General features: G+C 45.5%; 1 protein-coding gene and 1 long non-coding RNA gene across 3 annotated transcripts; one reads left to right on the top strand and one right to left on the bottom strand.

Annotated features, from left to right (window-relative positions):
- Window positions 1-6,634: 6,634 nt before the first annotated feature.
- LOC122767824 lies at window positions 6,635-10,387 on the bottom strand. Of its 2 annotated transcripts, none has more exons than XR_006360250.1 (3): window positions 9,702-10,387; window positions 7,267-7,331; window positions 6,635-7,057 (listed from the first exon to the last, which is right to left on the bottom strand). It is a non-coding gene; the product is annotated as an uncharacterized LOC122767824 (long non-coding RNA). The 2 variants fall into 2 exon arrangements; XR_006360249.1 differs by having other exon boundaries at window positions 6,635-6,779.
- A 7,086-nt stretch (window positions 10,388-17,473) lies between these two features.
- Window positions 17,474-18,789, top strand: id1 (inhibitor of DNA binding 1, HLH protein). Its single transcript, XM_044023580.1, has 2 exons — window positions 17,474-17,972; window positions 18,199-18,789. The coding sequence occupies exons 1-2, from the start codon at window positions 17,481-17,483 to the stop codon at window positions 18,232-18,234; spliced, it is 528 nt and encodes a 175-aa protein (XP_043879515.1). The 5' UTR covers window positions 17,474-17,480; the 3' UTR covers window positions 18,235-18,789.
- Window positions 18,790-19,425: the final 636 nt, after the last annotated feature.

Below are 19,425 nucleotides of genomic sequence, written 5' to 3'. Positions count from 1 at the left end.
GGGGGCTGCTAAGGTGGTGTACTGTAGCCTCTCCTGAAGCTATGTTAGCCCCAGGTTCCTATACCTCCATCCCTGCTGTCCTCGCTCCTCTGGCCTGACCTTTGACCTGCTGCCCTGCTGTCACCAGAGGCCCATGCAGGTGGGACATAAAAAAGGAGGAAGTGACATAAGGTGAACATATGCTGGTCAAAAAGAAAGTGGATGTCGCAGTAAGCACAGTGAGAAGGATGTGGAAGGTTGCAGTGACTCGCGGCTGATAGTGACAGCGGCGTGAAGGCTCAGATTAGACAGTGAACCTCTGTCACTGATAGAGGTGCATCATGAATAGAGATTATGACATTTATCAAATTGTAAATAACAGTTATTTATCCCCTTCAACAGAAGTGCTGACAAGACAGTGAGTGCACACTGCATTCAAATGAAATCGGTTCTAGAATGGGACAATCTGGAACGTTTTTGTTTTTCTATCGCACGTATACATGCTTAATGTCGTCATTATCGTCTTCTTCTTCTTCTGGTGTTTGGAGATTGTTCACTTTAGGACTTTTCCTCCCTTTCCTTTGTCGTCCTGGTTTTCTTTATTCCGTCACTGTTTCTGTAATGTATACTTATATATTCAAATAAAGCGTCATTTTAAAAAGGTCTGTACACTGCGTGCGTGCTCTTTTTAGCGGCGCGTGCTGCAGTGCCGCGTACAGGCCCGGCATGTGTGCTATACAGCGTTCCGGGGCGTTTGGTTTTGTCTTTCAAAATGACAAAGAAAAAGATTGTTTCTGTGTGGATAGAGCCTTACTGTAGAGGTCAAAGTTGAACACTAAACTGTTCTTGTAATCAAAGTGTGGAAAGATGCCAGTGCTTGAGCAGATTCATCTATCTAGTACTGCTAAACTACAGTCTATTTTCTCTTTCACGCTCTGTCCTTCTGCTCCATTTGCTTTCCTTTTCTCTCAGTCGGTCTGTGTTTGCTCACCCAGTGAGGCCTCCTTCTCACAAGCTATCTGTGCTCTGTCCTGCCTGTTTTTGGGCTTGGCGTACCGACTCGAGCCAGTCTCTGCTCGCTACCAGGGCCCACACACCCACCACATTCCTGCACTCACTGCCAGAGGGGAGGGTGAGGTGCTGGATGAGGTGAACATCAGTAATGATGGATGGGATGACCTGGTGAAATATCCCAACACGGTCTCTCCAGACCAGCAGGTACGAGCTGAGCTCTGGTATCATTAGATATGTGTGATATCTGTTAGGCTCATTTTCCTGTGATGCTGAGTTCCACTGCTCTGCCCTCTCAGATGATGATTTATCTCCGGGGGGGGGGGATGCGATTCACTTTACATTGTAACAAAATAAACGTGCAGCTTCGCTGAGTAAATGGAAAAACACTACAGAGGGAAAAGAAGACCTCTGGAGACACAGAAAGAGACGACAAAAAAACTCCTGACAAAGGCAGAAAGAGAGAATTATCTCCCCAGCTGTCTGTGCATCAGGAAGTCTCTCCCAGAGAGTCAGCTCTGATCGGCCTGATCACAGTGGCAGCACAGGAAGTCACACAAAAAGAAGAGGAAGTGAACACCAGCTCCAGGAAGTGAGGTTTTGCAGCTTCGGCTCCACAAAGTCTGGATCGCGACGGGAGGAAGGCGGGAGGAGGAAGGGAGGTAGCCCAGCTGAACACCAGAGTGTGAGAGAGGAGGAAAAGACATATAGAGGGAGGGAGACGGATCAGGGCGTAGTGACGGCAGTGACAGCTGTCTCCACGCCGCCAGCTGTGTGTCATTTACTCACTGCTTATAAATATGAGCCTGGCACCAGGGAGTGATGTTCCTGATGCTGTGGCGCCAGGCGCTACGCTTCAAATGACATTGGGTGCCACCACGGACTTCCTCTCATCCTACACACACACACACACAAATGAGAGAGCACAAAAAGCTCAATTCAGCACGAGTAAATGTAGGCTTGTGTTTTTGAGGGAGATGCCTATTTTCAGGCCGCTTTTCTTTTTCTCCTCCTGCACTCGCTTTACAATGGAGAACTGAAACATGTCTTCACAGAACCTCTAATTACACAACGCCACAATCCAGCAGTATCAGAGCAAACATGGAGCACGTCAGGACAAACAGATTAGAGCTCCCGGTGACAGCATCCCCACCACGTCCCACCCGCACACACCTGTGTTCACACATTCTCTGACTAAGCTCCCTGTTTTGCATGCAAATAGTGTGTGTTGCTGTGTTGAGGAGGTGCTAACTTCCTCTGTGTTGCACCTGGGTCCGCTTCTCATATGCATATGTGTGTGTGTGTGTGTGTGAGAAGGAGAGCACAGAAAGAGGGAGAACATCAGAGGTGTTAATGGGTTAAAACCTTGTAATTGGGGGTACTTAGTTGCCTATTGTCATTGCGAGGCCCGAGGAACAACAGATGAAGCCTCATTTCGATTTTAGAGTCCACATGTGACTATAAGCAGTGACACCTGGTTTTAACTATACAGTATATAAGGTATGGATGAGCCAATGACATACTTGGTACTGGTCAAAATCATTGGATGGGATATTTTTAAGAGAAAAATGCAAAATTTAGTGCAAACATTTGTCATGTTGTGAACTGTTTGTTTTTTTTCTTTTTGGGAGCAGAGTATTTGTTTCACAGTTGGACAATTATGTCTTTGAAATAGCGTGGAATGACTGTACGTGGTAAACGCAATGTGTTATTAACAGAAGTTTACATACACTATATAAAAAGACACATATGCTTTTTTTTCTCACTGTCTGACATGAAACCAGACAATCACTTTTCCTGTTTTAGGTCCGTTAGATTACCAAAATGATTGTTTTATTATTTGGTAACGGACCTAAAGCAGGACAAGTGATTTTATATAGTGTATGTAAACCTCTGGTTTCAACTGTTTGTAGTTTAAAAGGTCTAAAATGACTGTACCAGACTGATATGAGTAGAAAGTCGAGGTAGTGATGTCGTATATTCGCTTATACTCTTACATGTATTCACTTTCATGGGATGGATCTTCTCCTCCATCACATGTTTCTACTGCAGTATTGACATACTTTCTTTTGAAACTGTAAGACTGTCATATTGTTGTCGTATTGTCACATTCTAAATATCAGCCTGCCCTGAAACCACATCTGAAAATGTCAACATTGAAGAGAACCACTGCAGGACAAGAGCAGAAAAATGACATGAAATAAGAAAGAAGAGTTGACTCTGCAACTATCCTGGATGAGTGGAAGTCATCATATCTTGTGAGCGGTGCAGTATCTCAGTGTCCTCCTGCATGTCCTTTACCTTCAGTCCTGCTCATTCCTCGCTGATAAATGATAAAGCATAAAACCATATGCTGTGCGTTCGCTATCAGACGCTATCAGGGCCTCATGGCAGTATCTGCCCGGGCTCCGTCAAGGTCAGAATGCAGTTCATCCAAAAACCCTTCAGGCTCACAACTGGTTTTCAGATGGGACGTTTGGCGTCGCGGAGTCAGCACGGGACAAACAGTCATAACATTGGGCTTGGAGACTTCAACAGACGTAATTCAGCACAGCTTTAAAAGCAAAACCTGATAATATTCAAAATGACTGCTGTCATCATACTGGAGAGAGTGAGTCCTGTGGCTCGGCGCCAGCCAGCGCTCTGCTCTATATTTGGTCATTTCTCTCGCTCGCAGTGACTTCACCGGTGCCGCTCTAGCCCCGGTCCGTGTGTTGATTCAGTCTCATTTTCAGTAAACTCTGTGATCACCTTGCCTCTGCGTTCCACAGGCCATTCACAGCGAGTACAAAGAGAGAGGGGGCATTTGTCCACAAGAAAAGCCCAGCTTTGGCTTTTTAAAGAAAGCAGAGGTTTAGCTCTTTCACTTCCACTGCATTGTTATGCTAAGGCACAGCTTGGGAAAAAGAGTGAACCATTAGCATCTGAAGAAGAGCCAACATCTGAGGGAAACGTGTCTTTAAGGCCCCAGAGAAAAGAATCCATGCTGTCTCTCCCTCTCATTTTCTCATTCTCCAACTCACTTGTTCTTCAACTCAACTCTCATTCCTTGCCATTCCAAGGCCCATTCTCTTTTCTTTCAGTCTCTCCTGCTGCTGTCTCTTTTGGCGCCAAGAGGGATAAGAGGTGTGTGTGTGTGTGTGTACTTGTATTTGTTGCCTCTTTAGGGACTTTTCTGGCATTAAAAACTAACCTTATCAGGACCAGTAGCTCTTATGGAGACCAAAACCTGGTCCTAAAGAGGCAGAACTTCATGATTATGTATTAACTGGTTGTGGATAAGGTCATGAATAATGAAGTCAGGTTGCAGAAACCTGTGTGTGTGTGTGTGTGTGTTTGAAGGATTCAGAATGTAAATGCTCTGATTCTTTGTATGTATATAAATGGTAAATGCTCTGTATTTATAGAGCACTTATCTTGTCTTGATGATGCACTACAGTATCACTCATCTTTCCCACTCTGTCAGGAGCCTTGCCCAAGGACACGTCGGCACGTAGGCTAGCGGAGTCGGGAATCAAACCCACAACCCGCTGAGTTGAACGATGACTCGCTTTACCACTGATCGTCACACCACCTTTTACTTAAAGGCTGATTTTCTAAAGACAAGTGTGTGTGTGTGTGTGTGTGTGGTCATAATGAAAATGAGCTGAATGAGTTTGTGCTGTTACAGTTTGTTTTCATTTAAAAAATGTAAAACTCTGTGTTTTACATCCTCAACAAGAGAGAGCTTTGGTAACGATGATGCAGTTATTCACTTCCTGAGTGGTTCTTCGGTCATTGTTCTTCCTTTTCGTCATGGTTGTTTCTCGTTAGTAAAACTCACTGAAACAAAGCAAACACTCTCACATTCCCACTCAACCTGAATGACCACGTTTAGAAAGCCTTTCAGCCGTGTTAGTGTGGACGCTGATTACTTCTGAGCTAAAATGCTGTCCGACCAAACAGTACTATGGATTTAGCCTTAGCCATGCTTTTAAGATTTCAGCCAACATTCTTTCTTATGCTGCGTTCCATTTACAGCAGAACTCGGAAGTTGGTTCAGTCTCTGCTTCCCCTTCAAATGTAACATGAGAATGTCATTTGTAATCTTCCTGAAATTGAGGTCTATTGAATCCTCTTTTTCTCTCCACTGACGCCTCGTGCTTATTTATTGTGTGAACTGTTGGGTTTTGTCTCCTCGCTATAATAGTGTAAGGTTTATACACTGAATTAAATATTAATATTCCACGTGTAAATGAGGGATCCTGAAATGCAGAGCGTCAGCTCGAAGCCAAATAAAAACACCACCTGACATCGTACTTGAAGTCAAGTCAGCAAAACACATAGAAAGTGTGAAGGTCAATGAGACGTGCAGCTGTCAAGGAAACTGAAGGACAGAGAAACAATGACAGTGAGTGTAAAGCGTGTACCTGTATTTCAACATTGCATTGTTCCTGCTGCAGTAATGACTTCTATTCACAACTCATTACGTCACAGTCGTGAATAGCGAGTGCATTAAAATAAACGGAGGGTACTGACAGCTGTTCATCCCAAATACTTCACAGCTGACAGCGCACTTCCTCCAGACCTCGTGAAAACACCTGTGTGATGCAGATCAGAAGAATCAAGATCAGAGATGTCTCTGTTTGTATTTGTATATGCAGAGATGTGCACTAAGTGCCTCCATGATGAACATTCCACTTCCATTAGCAGTGACATAGAAACCATGTGAGCTCCAGCTGAGGCAAATAACCCCGTGAGTCATCTGATTTTCCTGGATAAAGACGAGGACACGGTCACAGAGGAGACTGTCACTGAGCAGCAGTGCAGGAATGCTGCTGCAGCCGGCCACCTGTGTGGAGGAGGAAGTGTGCGAGGGATACCGCGGCGTAGACGTGCCACATGATCTCATGTCGTTGAAGAGACTCGCGGTGACTTCACCATTGTTCATTGTGATCACCTGTGAATGAATGTGTGTATTTATATTTCTCTGAGTTATTGTATATCATGTACAGTATGTGGATTTTCTCGTCAGCTTATGTCACCACTTGCACCTGTGATTTAAGAACAAAACAAAAACCGTGACAGTGTGAGGAACAAAACAGAGGAGCATGTATGAGAGGTAGAGAAAGAATGAGAGAGAGAGTTCAAAGTTTGCTGGTGATTCATTCTTTTACACATGGAGCGGTTCACTCCCTCTGCAGCTGTGCGTCCACATGCGCAATATGATTTCACAACATCTTCCCTGGCCTTGGAAATTCCTTTTTTTCATGCAGCCCTCTCACCCCCGTCCCTCCCGCCCCGTCCTCCGTGTCAGTGTGCTGGTGCTGTTGCTCTGACGGAGTGGCAGGTGCAGCACTTAGTCATTCCTTTCTTCACTGAACAGCTCCGCGCTTCACTGAGGCTGTAGTCAGCTCCAGGAGCTGGAGCAGAGAGCCCTGACAGAGTCACGCGTTTATCATACAGTAGACTCCACAGTGCGGCCGGTGATGGTGCAGTTGTTATCATTCAACTCATCAGCAGCTGGGAGCAGAAGAACAGTGGTGTCTCAGCTGCAGAGACGCAGTGACTCAGCATTTGTTTCTGTCAGTTCCCTGTTTCGCCTTGTAGTGTGTTTGTATGACTGCACAGCAACACTGTCTCTCTCTCTCTCTGTCTGTCTCTCTGTCTCTTTTTCAAACGTGGTTAGGTTCTGGTTTAGGGTTAGGGATAATGCTGTGCTCCGTTTCCATTGGAACTCAGCAGTCGGAGCTGGGAGTGACATCACCTTGGAGTTCACCACGTTCCAGAGATAAATTGGAAAGAAAACCCTGGACGGAGACACACCCACTGTTAGTGAAACCTAAAAAAATGGTGAAACATTGCTAACAGTGCTAAGTGAAGGACTGATTTACTGTGAAACAAATACAACACAAGTGCTGTTAATGGTAAAAGTAACTCGGGGCACACGTGGTTGCTCCCAGACAAATGAGATAAGAACATGGCTGTTGTGGTTTCAGGCAACAGTGCTGCAGCTTCTACGTCGTCTCCTTCTACTTCCGGGTCAAAGAGCGGGGAGGAAACTTTGGACACCAGTCCGACTGAATACCTAGACACATGCAGGAGTAATCAGACTATGAATGACATTATGCAAGTACGTTAGTCTGACTAACATGTTCACATGACGTTAAGAAACCCAAGAAACTGGCACTGGCTTTTCCTCCTCCGATGACCTTTATTTTAATTCAGTGAAAAATGTCAGTGGTGAGTCATCAGCACAGCGTGGTAAAAAAGAAAAAAGGATGTGTAGTGACTGACCTTTGGCAGCACGTTCATCAACCAACAGCTCCAACCCTCTACCAACGAACATGAATGTTGTGGCCCTGTGTGAGGGGATTAAACATTTATTAGACCACCAAGAAAAATATAAATATCATAGAAATCTTTCAAAAACTTGTTATTTGCCAAAATAAATAAAACATTTTTCGAACCTTTTCATAACCCTGTGGTCGTGGTCAGGGGGTGAGAAATGAACCAAGCATTCAACCACTAAAATGATTCTGTTCAAGAAAAGTAAACTGGACTAACACACACAGATTTGGTTTGTTGAATTATTATTACACGTATGTTCATTTGGCCCCAAATTGTGACTACATGGACGCTTACTTGTCCCTGAGCAAGGTAACCGAGCACCATTGCTCCCCGGGTGCAGATAAGTGCTGCACGACTGGTGTCCAGTACTGGTGTGTGTGTGTGTAGAAGGAGGGGTTAAATGCACAGGTCAAATTCACTATCACTAATTGGGGTGTGTTCAAATGAAAATTTTGAATAAATTTGAATAAACCATTAATCTGTCAACCAAAGACGCAGAGATGTTGCACAGTCTGTGTCTGCAGAAGACACCGAGCATGTTTGTGGAGGATACACAGCAGGGCTCCACTTTTGTCTCCAAATGATGCTTACATTTAAACTTCCTTTTCTCTTTAGGCCATGTTGAATCCCTCAGGGCTAACGACTAAACTTAAGACAATGTAAATGTTTCTCATTGATATTGGATGTGTTCCATGTTTCCCTCCAGTGAGAGCTGGCTGGATGTTGAGAGAGAAAAACTGACAAGGAGACTTGAATAATTAAATGTTTAGTTAATGGATGAATGGTACTTAACATGGCACCACCTGTAGCTGCTGTGATGAAATGTGCCGACCTGAAAATGTCTAATTGTAACTCTTTATATTACAGTGCAGCAACAAAATGGTAAAAAATACAAAACAAGACATAGAAATAATAAATAAGGAGGTAGTATTATGGTATACCATCTTATTTCGTGTGTCATTTTAATAAAAAAGTAACATTGTGATAATAAGGGGAGAAAATGACAGTAATATCTAGGTAATAAGAATAAATGTCTATATCAGTGTCATACCGCCACACATGATTCCTCTAGAAATAAGATGGTATTACGTGGTATTAAAATACTTTCTTATTACACATGATTACCATGCTGTTGCTTCACTGTAACGTGAAGTGTTACCTGCCTAACACTGATAAGCTGAATCGGTGATGAATGAAGTGATGACGGTGAAGGACAGATGATTATGAAGTGCAGAGGCTGCTGACATCTTTATCTGTCAGGTCTCTGACTCTGAAGCTAAATCGACAGCTTTAGAATGTGTCTTTAATGCTAATTCAACGGGTAAGTTGTTGTGCCCTATGGCAGCAGTGTTATCCCGGGTCCCTAAGGACTGTCCAGTGCTACTCTGTGTGGTCCAGCCCCCCCAGGAGAAAGCTGGGGCCGGGGGTTTTGGGCTTTTACCTCCCTCTCCTACTTGTTCTTCTTTGATATCAGGAGTGCTGGAATGGAGGAGTAGCACGGGAAGGGGAGGGGAGGGGTTCTCCCTAGTTGCCAAGCGAACGCCATATGGGCAGCTCACTGGTGTTACTGGGGGCCCGGGGCAGTTCCCAGAATTCACATGATAATGAAGCCCAGGGCCATTCAGAGCGCTGGCCTAAAGCTGGGCCTAAGAGCTTTTGATAGCCCCCAGCAGCCTGTAGGCCTGCCCACCCCGAGCCCAGCCAGCTTTCCTGCCAGGACCAAACCACCTGTTTGATTTTCCCAGGGCCCTGCCACAGCCAAGGGAGAGGAGAGAAAGAGGGAGCAGGGAGGAGGAGGAGGAGGAGGAGGAGGAGGAGGGAGCAGCAGCAAAGGAATGTCTCCCTCTCATTTTGTCACTGAGTGTGTACTTCCCATTCACTTCCTTTTTATAATCCTCCAGCCCTCCACTCACGTGCACACCCACACACACACACACGACACAGGTGTGCACATGAACACATGAATAACTATATATCGTATATACAGTCCTTAACAAATGTATTTGTATTCGACCACCTGTCAAATTATTTTCTGGAAAGTCAGAAATGAATCAAGCACAACATTCAAGTAAATAACTATCATTTATTATCTTAAGAAATAATAATGTGCTTTACTATTTTTTTATTTTTTTTCAGTTTTTTTGTTAAACAGTAAATTTGAAAATCCATGGATAACGATGATAATTATTTTTATCATTCAAAAAAAATATGGTTAAAGAGCTTCTACAATTAACCATTAAATGGTTAAACAATAAATGTTGTTTGCTAATTACCAATGCTGTGGGTGGTGTTCTAATAAACATGTAAAGCACTACACAGTAAATGTACTGTATATACACGCTTATATATGTATACCCACACACACACATACCCCTACTGACCTGCTCTTGGTCTGTTTGCCCCTTTCTCTCATGGAGAAGAATGAAGTTTAAAAGTAGGGCACCTTCTGCTGCATCACAGTTTCACACAAGCATGTTCAGAGGGAAGAGGCCCTGGATGAAAAGCAGGGCCGCTGCTAGTCTTCACTGTGAGTCTCAGTTCTACGTGGGAACCAGAGGACGACCAGAGGAGGAGGCAGCTGTGGGGTTCACACATGAGACTGGCAGAGGCAGGGCCGGGGGGGGGTGGAGGGGTGGTGTAGGGTGTATTGACAGGGTGATGGAGACTGGGGTGGGCAAAGGGACACCCAGCTTAGAGAGGAGGGATGGGAGGGATGGGAGGGAAGAGGGGAAGCACTTGCAGGGGGTCGATGTATGTTTACAAGAAGAGCACATTCCTCTGTCATGAGAACGTCCGTTGGATGTTACAGCAAAACACTTCTGTTCCTGCAGCCACGGCCATGACAACAACACGGTAACACAGTAACACAGTAACACACACCTGCTGCATTTACACGAGAAAATGGCGGGTTAATATTTTAACGTTTGATGATTAAAAAACTTGTTTAAAAACCAGTTTGTCAAAGTGAATTTTAGGTCAAATACAAAAAAGAAACACACACACACACATTTACTTCCCAGACAGGAGTGTAGTGGAATATTTCCTGTTGTGAAATTGTGTGATGACATGATCACAGCAAAACACACTCACACAGGTGTGCAGGTGTGACGCTGTCGAGTTCCCGCTGTGAAGGTGGGGCAGAGTTCCAGTTGAAGCAGAAATGTTGCCTTGCTGGGGGCTAAACACCTGCGCTGCAGTTTCAGAGAAAAAGGGCAGGGTGTGTGAGAGTGTGTGAGTGTGTGTGTGTGTGTGTGTGTGGGGGCTAACACCTGAGCTGTGCTGCCTCCGACCCTTACCTAACAGGGTCTCTGGTTACCGTCGTCTCCTGGCTGAGCTGTCTCTTATAACGCATTATTCGGGTCAGAGGAACAATGGACATCTGCATAGAAAACATTACAATAACTGCACTGCAGCTCCATTGAGTGTAACAAGAAAACACACACCTACACCTGTCGCACCTGCGCTGCCTTCTTTAGACCACATGAATAGAAGAGCCAGATTCCCACACCCATGTAAATTAACTTCCTCTCGCTGTTGCGCCCTCTATACAGCGTTGATAAAAAGAAACAACAAAAAAAGGAGGGAAACTTGAGCAGGCTCAGATCACAGCTGAGCCAGCGGAGACTGCTGAGGTGCAACTTTAGTGTCAAGAGCATCAGGAGAGAGAAACAAAAACTCCCCGAGACCCAAATAACTTGATTATACCCGCTCCACAATCAAAACAAAAGTGGCAGGCCCAATCTGTTCACTGTCAATGGCGGCTCTCATTTGTCAAGCCCATCCAAGAGGTTGGTTCTCAGGCGACTTGCACAATGCCCAGTGACAAACAGGAGGGCTCTCCTTTTAGCACTGCCTGCCACTGGGAAGCCCATCTGAAGTATTAATCTTTGGGTGGAAGAGTGGAGGAGAGGGCTCAGCCTGGCCCAGCCATTGTCCACAGGCCTGGTCCCTCTGAATGGGGCTTTGTCAGCTCCCCAGCTGCCACTGTCCAAGCTCCATCTTTAGGCTTTGGCTCCCATGTCCCGTGGCCATGCTGACTGGACGCCTCCGTGCAGCTGTGAGGATGTGCACTGTGTGTGTGTGTGTGTGTGTGTGTGAGCAGATAGAGGTCAGGTGACCGACCATTCGTCTCTCACACACAAATATGTGGCTTTACACAGGATATTGTCATTTCAAAGTGGTGCATTCAGTTGCCATGGAATCTTGGAAACTCCAGAGAGTTCAGTTTCTTTTTGGAGGGAATAGATTCTTGCATATACATATATATATACATATATATATAGATTCTTGTATATATATATATATACACATATATACAAGAATCTATTCATGAACATGAAGAAACAATGTACACCACATTCTTCATCTGAAAACAGTGCTGAGGGATCATTCTAGTCTTGATGACCACTCATGCTGCTACAGTTTTGCCATTCACCCATTCACACTCACACGTTCACACAGCACATCTGTGTGCAGCACATTTTCTATCACACTAACTCACACGCTGTGGGCTTGAGTGCCTTGCCCCAGGACACATCAGCATGTAGACTAGCGGAACCGGGAATCGAAGCCACAACCTTCAATTTGAAAGACACCTCGCTCGACCACTGAGCTACCGTCGCCCCCCCATACCGTGAGTATCGAGTTGCAGCGCAGGGACGGGGCGGGGCTTATGGGCGGGGGTTTACTCCACCCATTTATCTCGTCAAACTTGTTAACAAGTGTGGGGTTTTTTTTTGAGCTCATCTCTGTGTTTCCGTTCACACTCCATCCTCCAGCCTATGTTGACATAGAATGAATCACTTCCTGTGTGCAGCGCGGTAATGTCGCCGGGAGACACGAGATCTAAACGCTATACTGCCTGTCTGTCTGCCTGCCTGTCTGTCTGTCTCTCTCTCATATTGACAACACTAGTCCAACAATGCTTTTCGAGAGGACAATACTGGAGCTGATCTGATGGTTTCCCAGTGGCATTTATTTGTTCCCCATCTCCCTCCTGCCGCAGGAGCCAGGTGGCCAGCTCCAATCAGGTCTGTCCTCTTTCACGATCATTTGGCTACCAACTGAGAACAGCTGGCAGGACCTGGGCTCTGCTGGAAGTCCTGGACAAGAGAAGGCCCTCAGGCCTTAAACAGACACACACACACACACAGGTTCTGCTAATGAAGATGCCTCATTAGGCAACATTTACAGTGTCTGTGTTGGTGCACCTATTGTTCCACCAGTGGCTTTGCAGCTGTGGGTCCCCACTGTGACAGTGCAGCACCTCACCGCGCTGCCTGTTGCACCTCGGCGCGGTGTGCGCTGACTTGTTGCCTCAGAGGGAGGAGTGAAACAGTTTCTGCTGATGCTGGGGGTCGATGAGTGGACGGAAAAAGGAACTTGGGCATTATTAGATTTGCAACAAGCCATAACACTGTCTCCCATTGTGAAGCCCTCCACCCCTTGCCCTCCCCCGAACCCCTGACCACATAGAAATTTACCCAGCATTCCCTCCTTTACACCACCTCCTCACCCAGCCCCACACCAGCAATCCCCCCCCACCCCTTCACACACACACACACATACAACTAAAGCTCTCTCACCAGGCAATTGCCACTGGAGTGGAAAGTATTCCAGAGCACAATGCCTGTGCTCTCAATGGGTGCTTTAGCATGCCACCAGTGCGCTGTCACCAGCAGATGGGGAGCTAATTAGAAGCCATTAAAGGGCTTTGATAGTGTGTGTGGGAACCAGGCGGAGGGAGATGATGGTCACAGGGTGTGTGAAGGAGGGGCAGAGCTGTGTGTTCGACACAAACATGTACACAAGTGGGAGAAAGAGAGACCAAGCTGTCCCTGTGAGTCCTTCCTGGGGCCAAGGACACAGGGCAGTGGACACCTGTGGAGCTTCAAGGTTCTCTGTGAGGCTTTGGGCACTCGGCGGCTCTCAGATGGCGATAGTGTTCCGGCGCTCAGGCGAAGGCATCCGTCCACCCACCTAAAGTTTGCTGCGTGCACTCAAGGAAAAACACCCAGCGAAGCGCAAGGCTCCAGTCTGTCTGCACTGCCGATGACACATCTCTGAACCAGGACTCCCACAGGAAGTGACTCCCTGACCACTGGCCCTCAGTCATTACAAAGGCTGGGCTGCAAAGGCCACACCAGGAATTCAACATGCATACACACATTGTTACACGTTTTCACATATAGCGTACAAACAGAGGAGGTTTGAGTGCTGTGAGTCAATCATCACTTGGCCGTGGGTAGTTTTGACAGTGTGGTGTGGTAACAGTCGTGAATCTGACACCACACACACACACACACACACACACACACCCCTCCCTGTTTCTTACTAGCCTCTCCACACACCTGCACACAGGTGTGATCATTATCAAGCAAACAGGAAGAGCCTGACTGGGAACTGGAAACTAATCCCACAGCTGCAAGGAGATGGAACGTGTGTGTGTGTGTGTGTGTGTGAGAGAGAGAGTGATGTGATGTGATGCTCACTTCTCATTATCAAATTCCTCCCCGCTTTTTTTTTTAATAGTGTATCTCAATAATCACACTGAAGTCAAATCCTGCATCTAAGAAACCATGAATCCGTCTCCGCCATCACTGTGCTTTGGTCACTTTCATGTTTCAGGAAGTAGTACGAGAAGTTCTCATTGTTCCCCACAGCAATAATAACAGCGGCCAAAGTGTGAAAGCATTGCTGGAATGTCTGATTTCCTCCCGCACCAACTTTTCCCCTCGCAGCTTCCTGTAGTATGCTTTTGTGGATCTATTTTCCACAGCGATAAAGAGGGCGTGTGTTCGCTAATCCATTTCCCTTCCACCAAATGGAACAATTTATCCCGAAAATGCTACGGGGAAGTGGTTTGAATCCAAGATACATAATGTCCTGAAAGACAGAGACAGCAGCAGCGTGTCTGTGTGTAAATGCAACACCACTGAGTGACAATGGACTGTAAAATGAGGAGCTGTAAGTGGAGAGGGCACTGCCACTGTCAGTTAAAATCAGGAGCTAATATGTTTCACTTTTCTTTCCCCTCCTCTGCCTCATCCCTCTGTCTCTCTCCCCTCTCTCTGTCTCTCTCTCTCTCTCCCCTCGCCTTGATGTGCTGTAAACAGGCTAAAAAGGGCCCAGCTGTGTGGAGTTATTGTTGGTGTCAGTAGGAAGTGCTGATAGCTTTTGCAGCTGAACAAAAGCTGGATGAGGGGAGTGGAGGGGCGCTCCAGACACTGTGGCTCCAGCCTAGATTCTCTCCCACAATCCCTGCACCGCACTCCCATTGTTCTAACCACCCGGCCCTCCCTCCGCCCTCCCTCCGCCCTGTCAGCTGCGACCTAGGACAGAGGGCAAAAAAAGAAAAGTTTTTTTTCTGAAGAAAAAAAGTTTTTATGGGCTACTGCAAAAGCCGGGAGAAACGGTCCCAGTGGTAGTGAAGTGGACAGCAGCGCTGACGCTGTCTTTGGTCTGGTGTCACATCTGTGCACAGACGAGCGGCGGCTCTTTAAACACACTTTACATTCCAATCTCAACTTTAACTTTCCTTCATGATCACGTGCATGCATTTTAAAAAACTATCACTGTCATAAACACCAGATATTCGAAATACATTTACTCCAGTAGTGTACGTTATACACCTTTAACCTCTATTTTATTATTTCACAGACAGAAAACAGCTGTATTTATTTCACAGCCACAGATAATAATCACGCTCCACATTCTGAATAAGAACAACTATATAATCCGTTTGTAAGATGTGATGTATATAGAATTAACTTGAGTAATTGTGATTCTATAGAACTCAGAGTTTATTTCTTATAGTTCTCTGATAACGCACGTTTTTTTTTTTTTTTTAAAGTAGGTTTTTGAATACAAGTGTTATAGGAAAACTTTTTCTTCTTCCTTTCAAATTTCAAACGAAGGAGCGAAGTCGAAATGTGCAGTTTTGTCGCGTTTGCTGTTCTCGGAGTGACCGAGTATCTCTGACCACAACAATCCGTCCTCAGGTGTTTTTACACCTGGACTTAAAGTGGTCAGGCGCTATACGACTGCAATTCCATCACAGAAAATGCGTTTGAATGCCAGGTGTGTATCCGGGTCTTTTTCTTGTGTCCGTGCTGTTTACAGTGAGGTGGTTTCTCAGACACTAAAGCCTAAAACTATCCCTTTAACATGGATTTGTATTTTAAAATGTAAATAAGTAGTAAAGTAGTCAATAGGTTAATCATTATTAAACCCTAATAAGTAAATTATTGTTCTTATTGTTGTTATTTATGTTTGTATTTGTATTTCTGTTCTTGTTGTTTTATTTAATCTTTAACTTAAATTCAGTTTCATTTGTAAAGAACTTTCCAGGAGAGCAGTGAAGGCGCGCTGTGTGTAGGAATGCAGCAGTTACTTTAGTTCAGTGTAAACAACCTCCTCCTCCTCCTCCTCCTCCTCCTGTGTGTGTGTACGTGTGTGTGACAGTGGCTGCTCCACAGGTGCGCTGGGCGGTGACCTTAACCCGCTGCGGTCACGTGATAAATGAAGCACGAGAAGCACCGGAGCCGGTTTGTTCTCAGGACTCCGCTGCGCCGCGCAGGTGAAGAGCGTCGGAGTGCGAGCTCTCTTGTTTGACGTCTCCATGGAGACCGCCCGAGCGGCGCCAGGCTGACAGGCGTCAAGGCTCGCATGAATGGGTGACGTCACCGCGCTGGCGCCTGCCAGTCTGCTTAGGCTTGTTTGGACAATCTGGGGGGAAGATTCAGAGCGGAGCGCGCGCGCACGCACGCACGCACGCACACAGACACGCACGCGCGCGCGCGCGGCTGAGCACACACTGCTGCAGAAACATGTGAAGGAATCCGTGAAGCTGCTGCTGCTGCACAGAGAAACATTGAGAGAGAGAAACTGTGTGTGTGTGTGTGTGTGTGAGTTACAAAGCAGGAAGCTGTGGTGATGAAAAGATTCAACAGTCTGTTCTCACATGAACATGTCATCAGTGTGATCATGTGATAAACACAATAACCTGCTTATCCCTCCAACTCTATACCATACTATATGGGGAACTGGGGGTGCCCATGAGCAAGGCATCCTCTACTGCACTACTGTGTCCAAATATACTTCATTGTAATTCTATAAACAATTACTCCATTAAAGTTCAACTATTATTATTTTTATTGATAAAGGGAAATTATTCAGACATTATATTATCACTTCTTGACGTTTGATAGCAATATTACAAACGTGAGTCTCTAGCGATACCGAAATCAGTTATTTTAGACATTTTAAACTATGAACACGCTAACAACACATCTGTTAGTCACGTCAAGCTATTTTAAAGACATCATTCTCCAAATGTGAAACAAATATTATTCTGCCATAAAGAAGAAATAAACAGCCAAAAACATGACTCAGCTAAAAATGCTGTTGACAGTTTAATAGTTTGTGCATATTGAGAAGCATGTGATGTATAGGATTTATGGATTGTATCACATTTAACATTTTTCTCTCTCACACAGATAATAGTATCAGCTCATTCCTACTAGAAACATAAGTAGGCTTATTTACTTAAGAAACATCTGGATGTATAAGTATGAAAATTTCTCCTCCAACACGTTTTTTTAAATTTAATATTAAGTTGCTTCCCTGTCTTTGTTCACCACTTCACAAGTTCATACACAGTGAAACTTTTCCCACAAGTGTTTGGGGTTGGTTTCCCATGTGTGTGTGTGATCAATGGATTTACTTTACTGTCTCCATCCACATCTGCAGTGTCATCAACAATGAGAGGCAAATCTAGGCCACTGTGTGAGCCTCATTATCATCAGCCATTCATCCTTTCATTCCTGTTCCATCATCCCACACACATTCTCACAGTTGACACTCAGGCAGCCATTCACTGTCCCCAGGCAATGTACACCTGCAGAGTCCCCAAGCCATGGACAGCTGGATTCCCACATATCAGCCATAAAAGACACACATTTGTTTCCATTTGTAACGCCATCCCTCAAACAGATTGTAAATCCCGATAACCGGGCGAGTCCTGTCATTGGCTGAGAGCGCAGCGGTGGACCCGCCCATTAAGACAAATGCAGCCGTGCCAGTGGCCCAGCAGTTTCAAACAGGAGGGCTCGGACACGCCCCCCGCGCCTGCTCTGCTATAAACAGGCCGAGGTTACTCCATGTGGTTGTTGCGAACTGTCAACATTGACTTACTCACACCTGAGAGAGGAGTAGGAGTAAAACGCCTGATCACCGAAACATCCTCCTTCTCGTCTATTTCTTGGAAACTACTCCACACACTCACCGACATGAAGGTTCACGGATCTACCTGCGCCCTGAAGAGCAAGGTCGGCGATGACGACATGGTGCGCTGCCTGTCCGAACAGAGCCTCGCCATCTCCAAGTGCAAGATCCCGCTGCTGGACGAGCAGATGAACGTGTTCCTGCAGGACATGAACAGCTGCTACAGCAAGCTCAAAGAGCTGGTGCCCACGCTGCCCACCAACAAGAAGGCCAGCAAGGTGGAGATCCTGCAGCACGTCATCGACTACATCTGGGACCTGCAGGTCGAGCTGGACGAGCCTGAGAAGAGCCGCCAGCACTCCGTCAGCGGCGGCGCCCGCACACCGCTGACCACACTGAACGCAGAACTGGCCGGCATCACAGTCGAGGTAAATATCGTCAGTCCTATCACATGACGTAATGTGTCTCTGTGTTACTGAGGTGCACGCGCTCTAACAACGCACGCTCTGATTGTGAAAACACGTGCGTAAAAGCTGTCAGCTCCGTGCGTAAAAGCTGATTTTGCGCAGCGGTTTGCATGCGATCACTGTGTGTGTGTGTGTGTGTGTGTGTGATTCCAGAGTATTAATCCTCCTCTTGTCTTGTGTTTTACAGAACGGGTGCTCAGATGACAGGATAATGTGTCGTTAAGGACTCGGGGAGCATCGCTCCGTGATTCTACTGTGAGCAGCACCAAGAACGAACAAGGCTTCCCGATGTGACTTTCTCCACCACATCGACAGAAAAACCTTGAACTGTGTAGGGACGTTTCAAACTCCCAAATGCTAGAATTAAAAAGAAGCGCTGCGTGGATGTTTGTCCTGTAGCGACGATCTCTCTGCCATCAACGGCTCTCGATTCATCCGAGGGTCCAGAGAGAAGAGGAGCGCGCGCGGTGGTGTCCAGACAGAGACAGGGTTGGTCAGGGGGACCAAGACAAAGTTCAGTGCAGCCAGCGTCCGCTTGTTGCTTCTAGAGTTTCTAAAAGAAAGTGAAAGTTTCTGTTAACACTCTTGTGTCTTGTGTTTTAAAAACCTTGTAGAATATTCAGCATTTTTGTATGAAAAGACGAAAAAGTAAAATTCTCAGATTCCTGAGCAACAAACTGTATTGTATATTACAATGAGTCATTATGTGAAGATATTGTTTTCTTACAATGTACCATGTGTATGTGTTTTTTATTAAAACAAGACAATTATTTTTGAACAGTGTGTCACTGAGTATCTGTCTGACAATGAAACATAGAGTCTTAAAAATCACGTGTGTGTGTGAGGGGGGTTCACTTATGGGATGTAGTGTTATCACAGTTCCTCTGTGACCAGGTTACCATGAGAGGTGGAGGAGTGAGTGTGAAGTGGCTGAGAAGCTGTAAAGTTGTTCAGGTAACATAAAACCAAAGCTGCTGTCCAACACATTTGGAGCCTGTTAAACTGCTCATTTGCTTCTGTGTGGATCATTAACAGATCATGTTACCAAAGGTCACCAACTCTTAACATCCTGACAAGTAAAAATCTCAAATAAAGTTTACAAACTTCTTCTTTTTTTTTTTTTTTTAACTCCAGATGATGTTATTTTGTGATGAGAAAACTCACTGACACAGAAAAAGTTGGAAAAAAAGGGAAATGAGAAAAACAATAACAATGAAATAAATAAGATAAAAGTTAGTTTCACTCCATAAAAGCTGCATTTAAAAGTGCTGTTTCAATATGTTCTGGTGTAAATCAGCCGTGCTGCAGTGTCCTCCGGCACCGCAGGGGTTAAATTGCTTTGGCGAAGCGATTCGTTAGAAGATTTATTCTGTCTCCCTGGTGCAATGTTTTTCCCAATTCCCTGCGGTGCGAT

Source organism: Solea senegalensis, linkage group LG4, assembly GCF_019176455.1.
Source record: "Solea senegalensis isolate Sse05_10M linkage group LG4, IFAPA_SoseM_1, whole genome shotgun sequence".
Taxonomy (NCBI): Eukaryota; Metazoa; Chordata; class Actinopteri; order Pleuronectiformes; family Soleidae; genus Solea; species Solea senegalensis.
Note: the sequence above shows the minus strand (reverse complement) of the source record. Positions and strands in the feature narration are given on the sequence as shown.

Bases quoted from the DNA above. Each gene is read 5' to 3' on its own strand.
- id1 (XM_044023580.1), top strand. From the start codon at position 17,481: ATGTGGTTGTTGCGAACTGTCAACATTGACTTACTCACACCTGAGAGA. The intron at 17,973-18,198 runs GTAAATATCGTC...TGTGTTTTACAG, and splicing joins TGGCCGGCATCACAGTCGAG to AACGGGTGCTCAGATGACAG.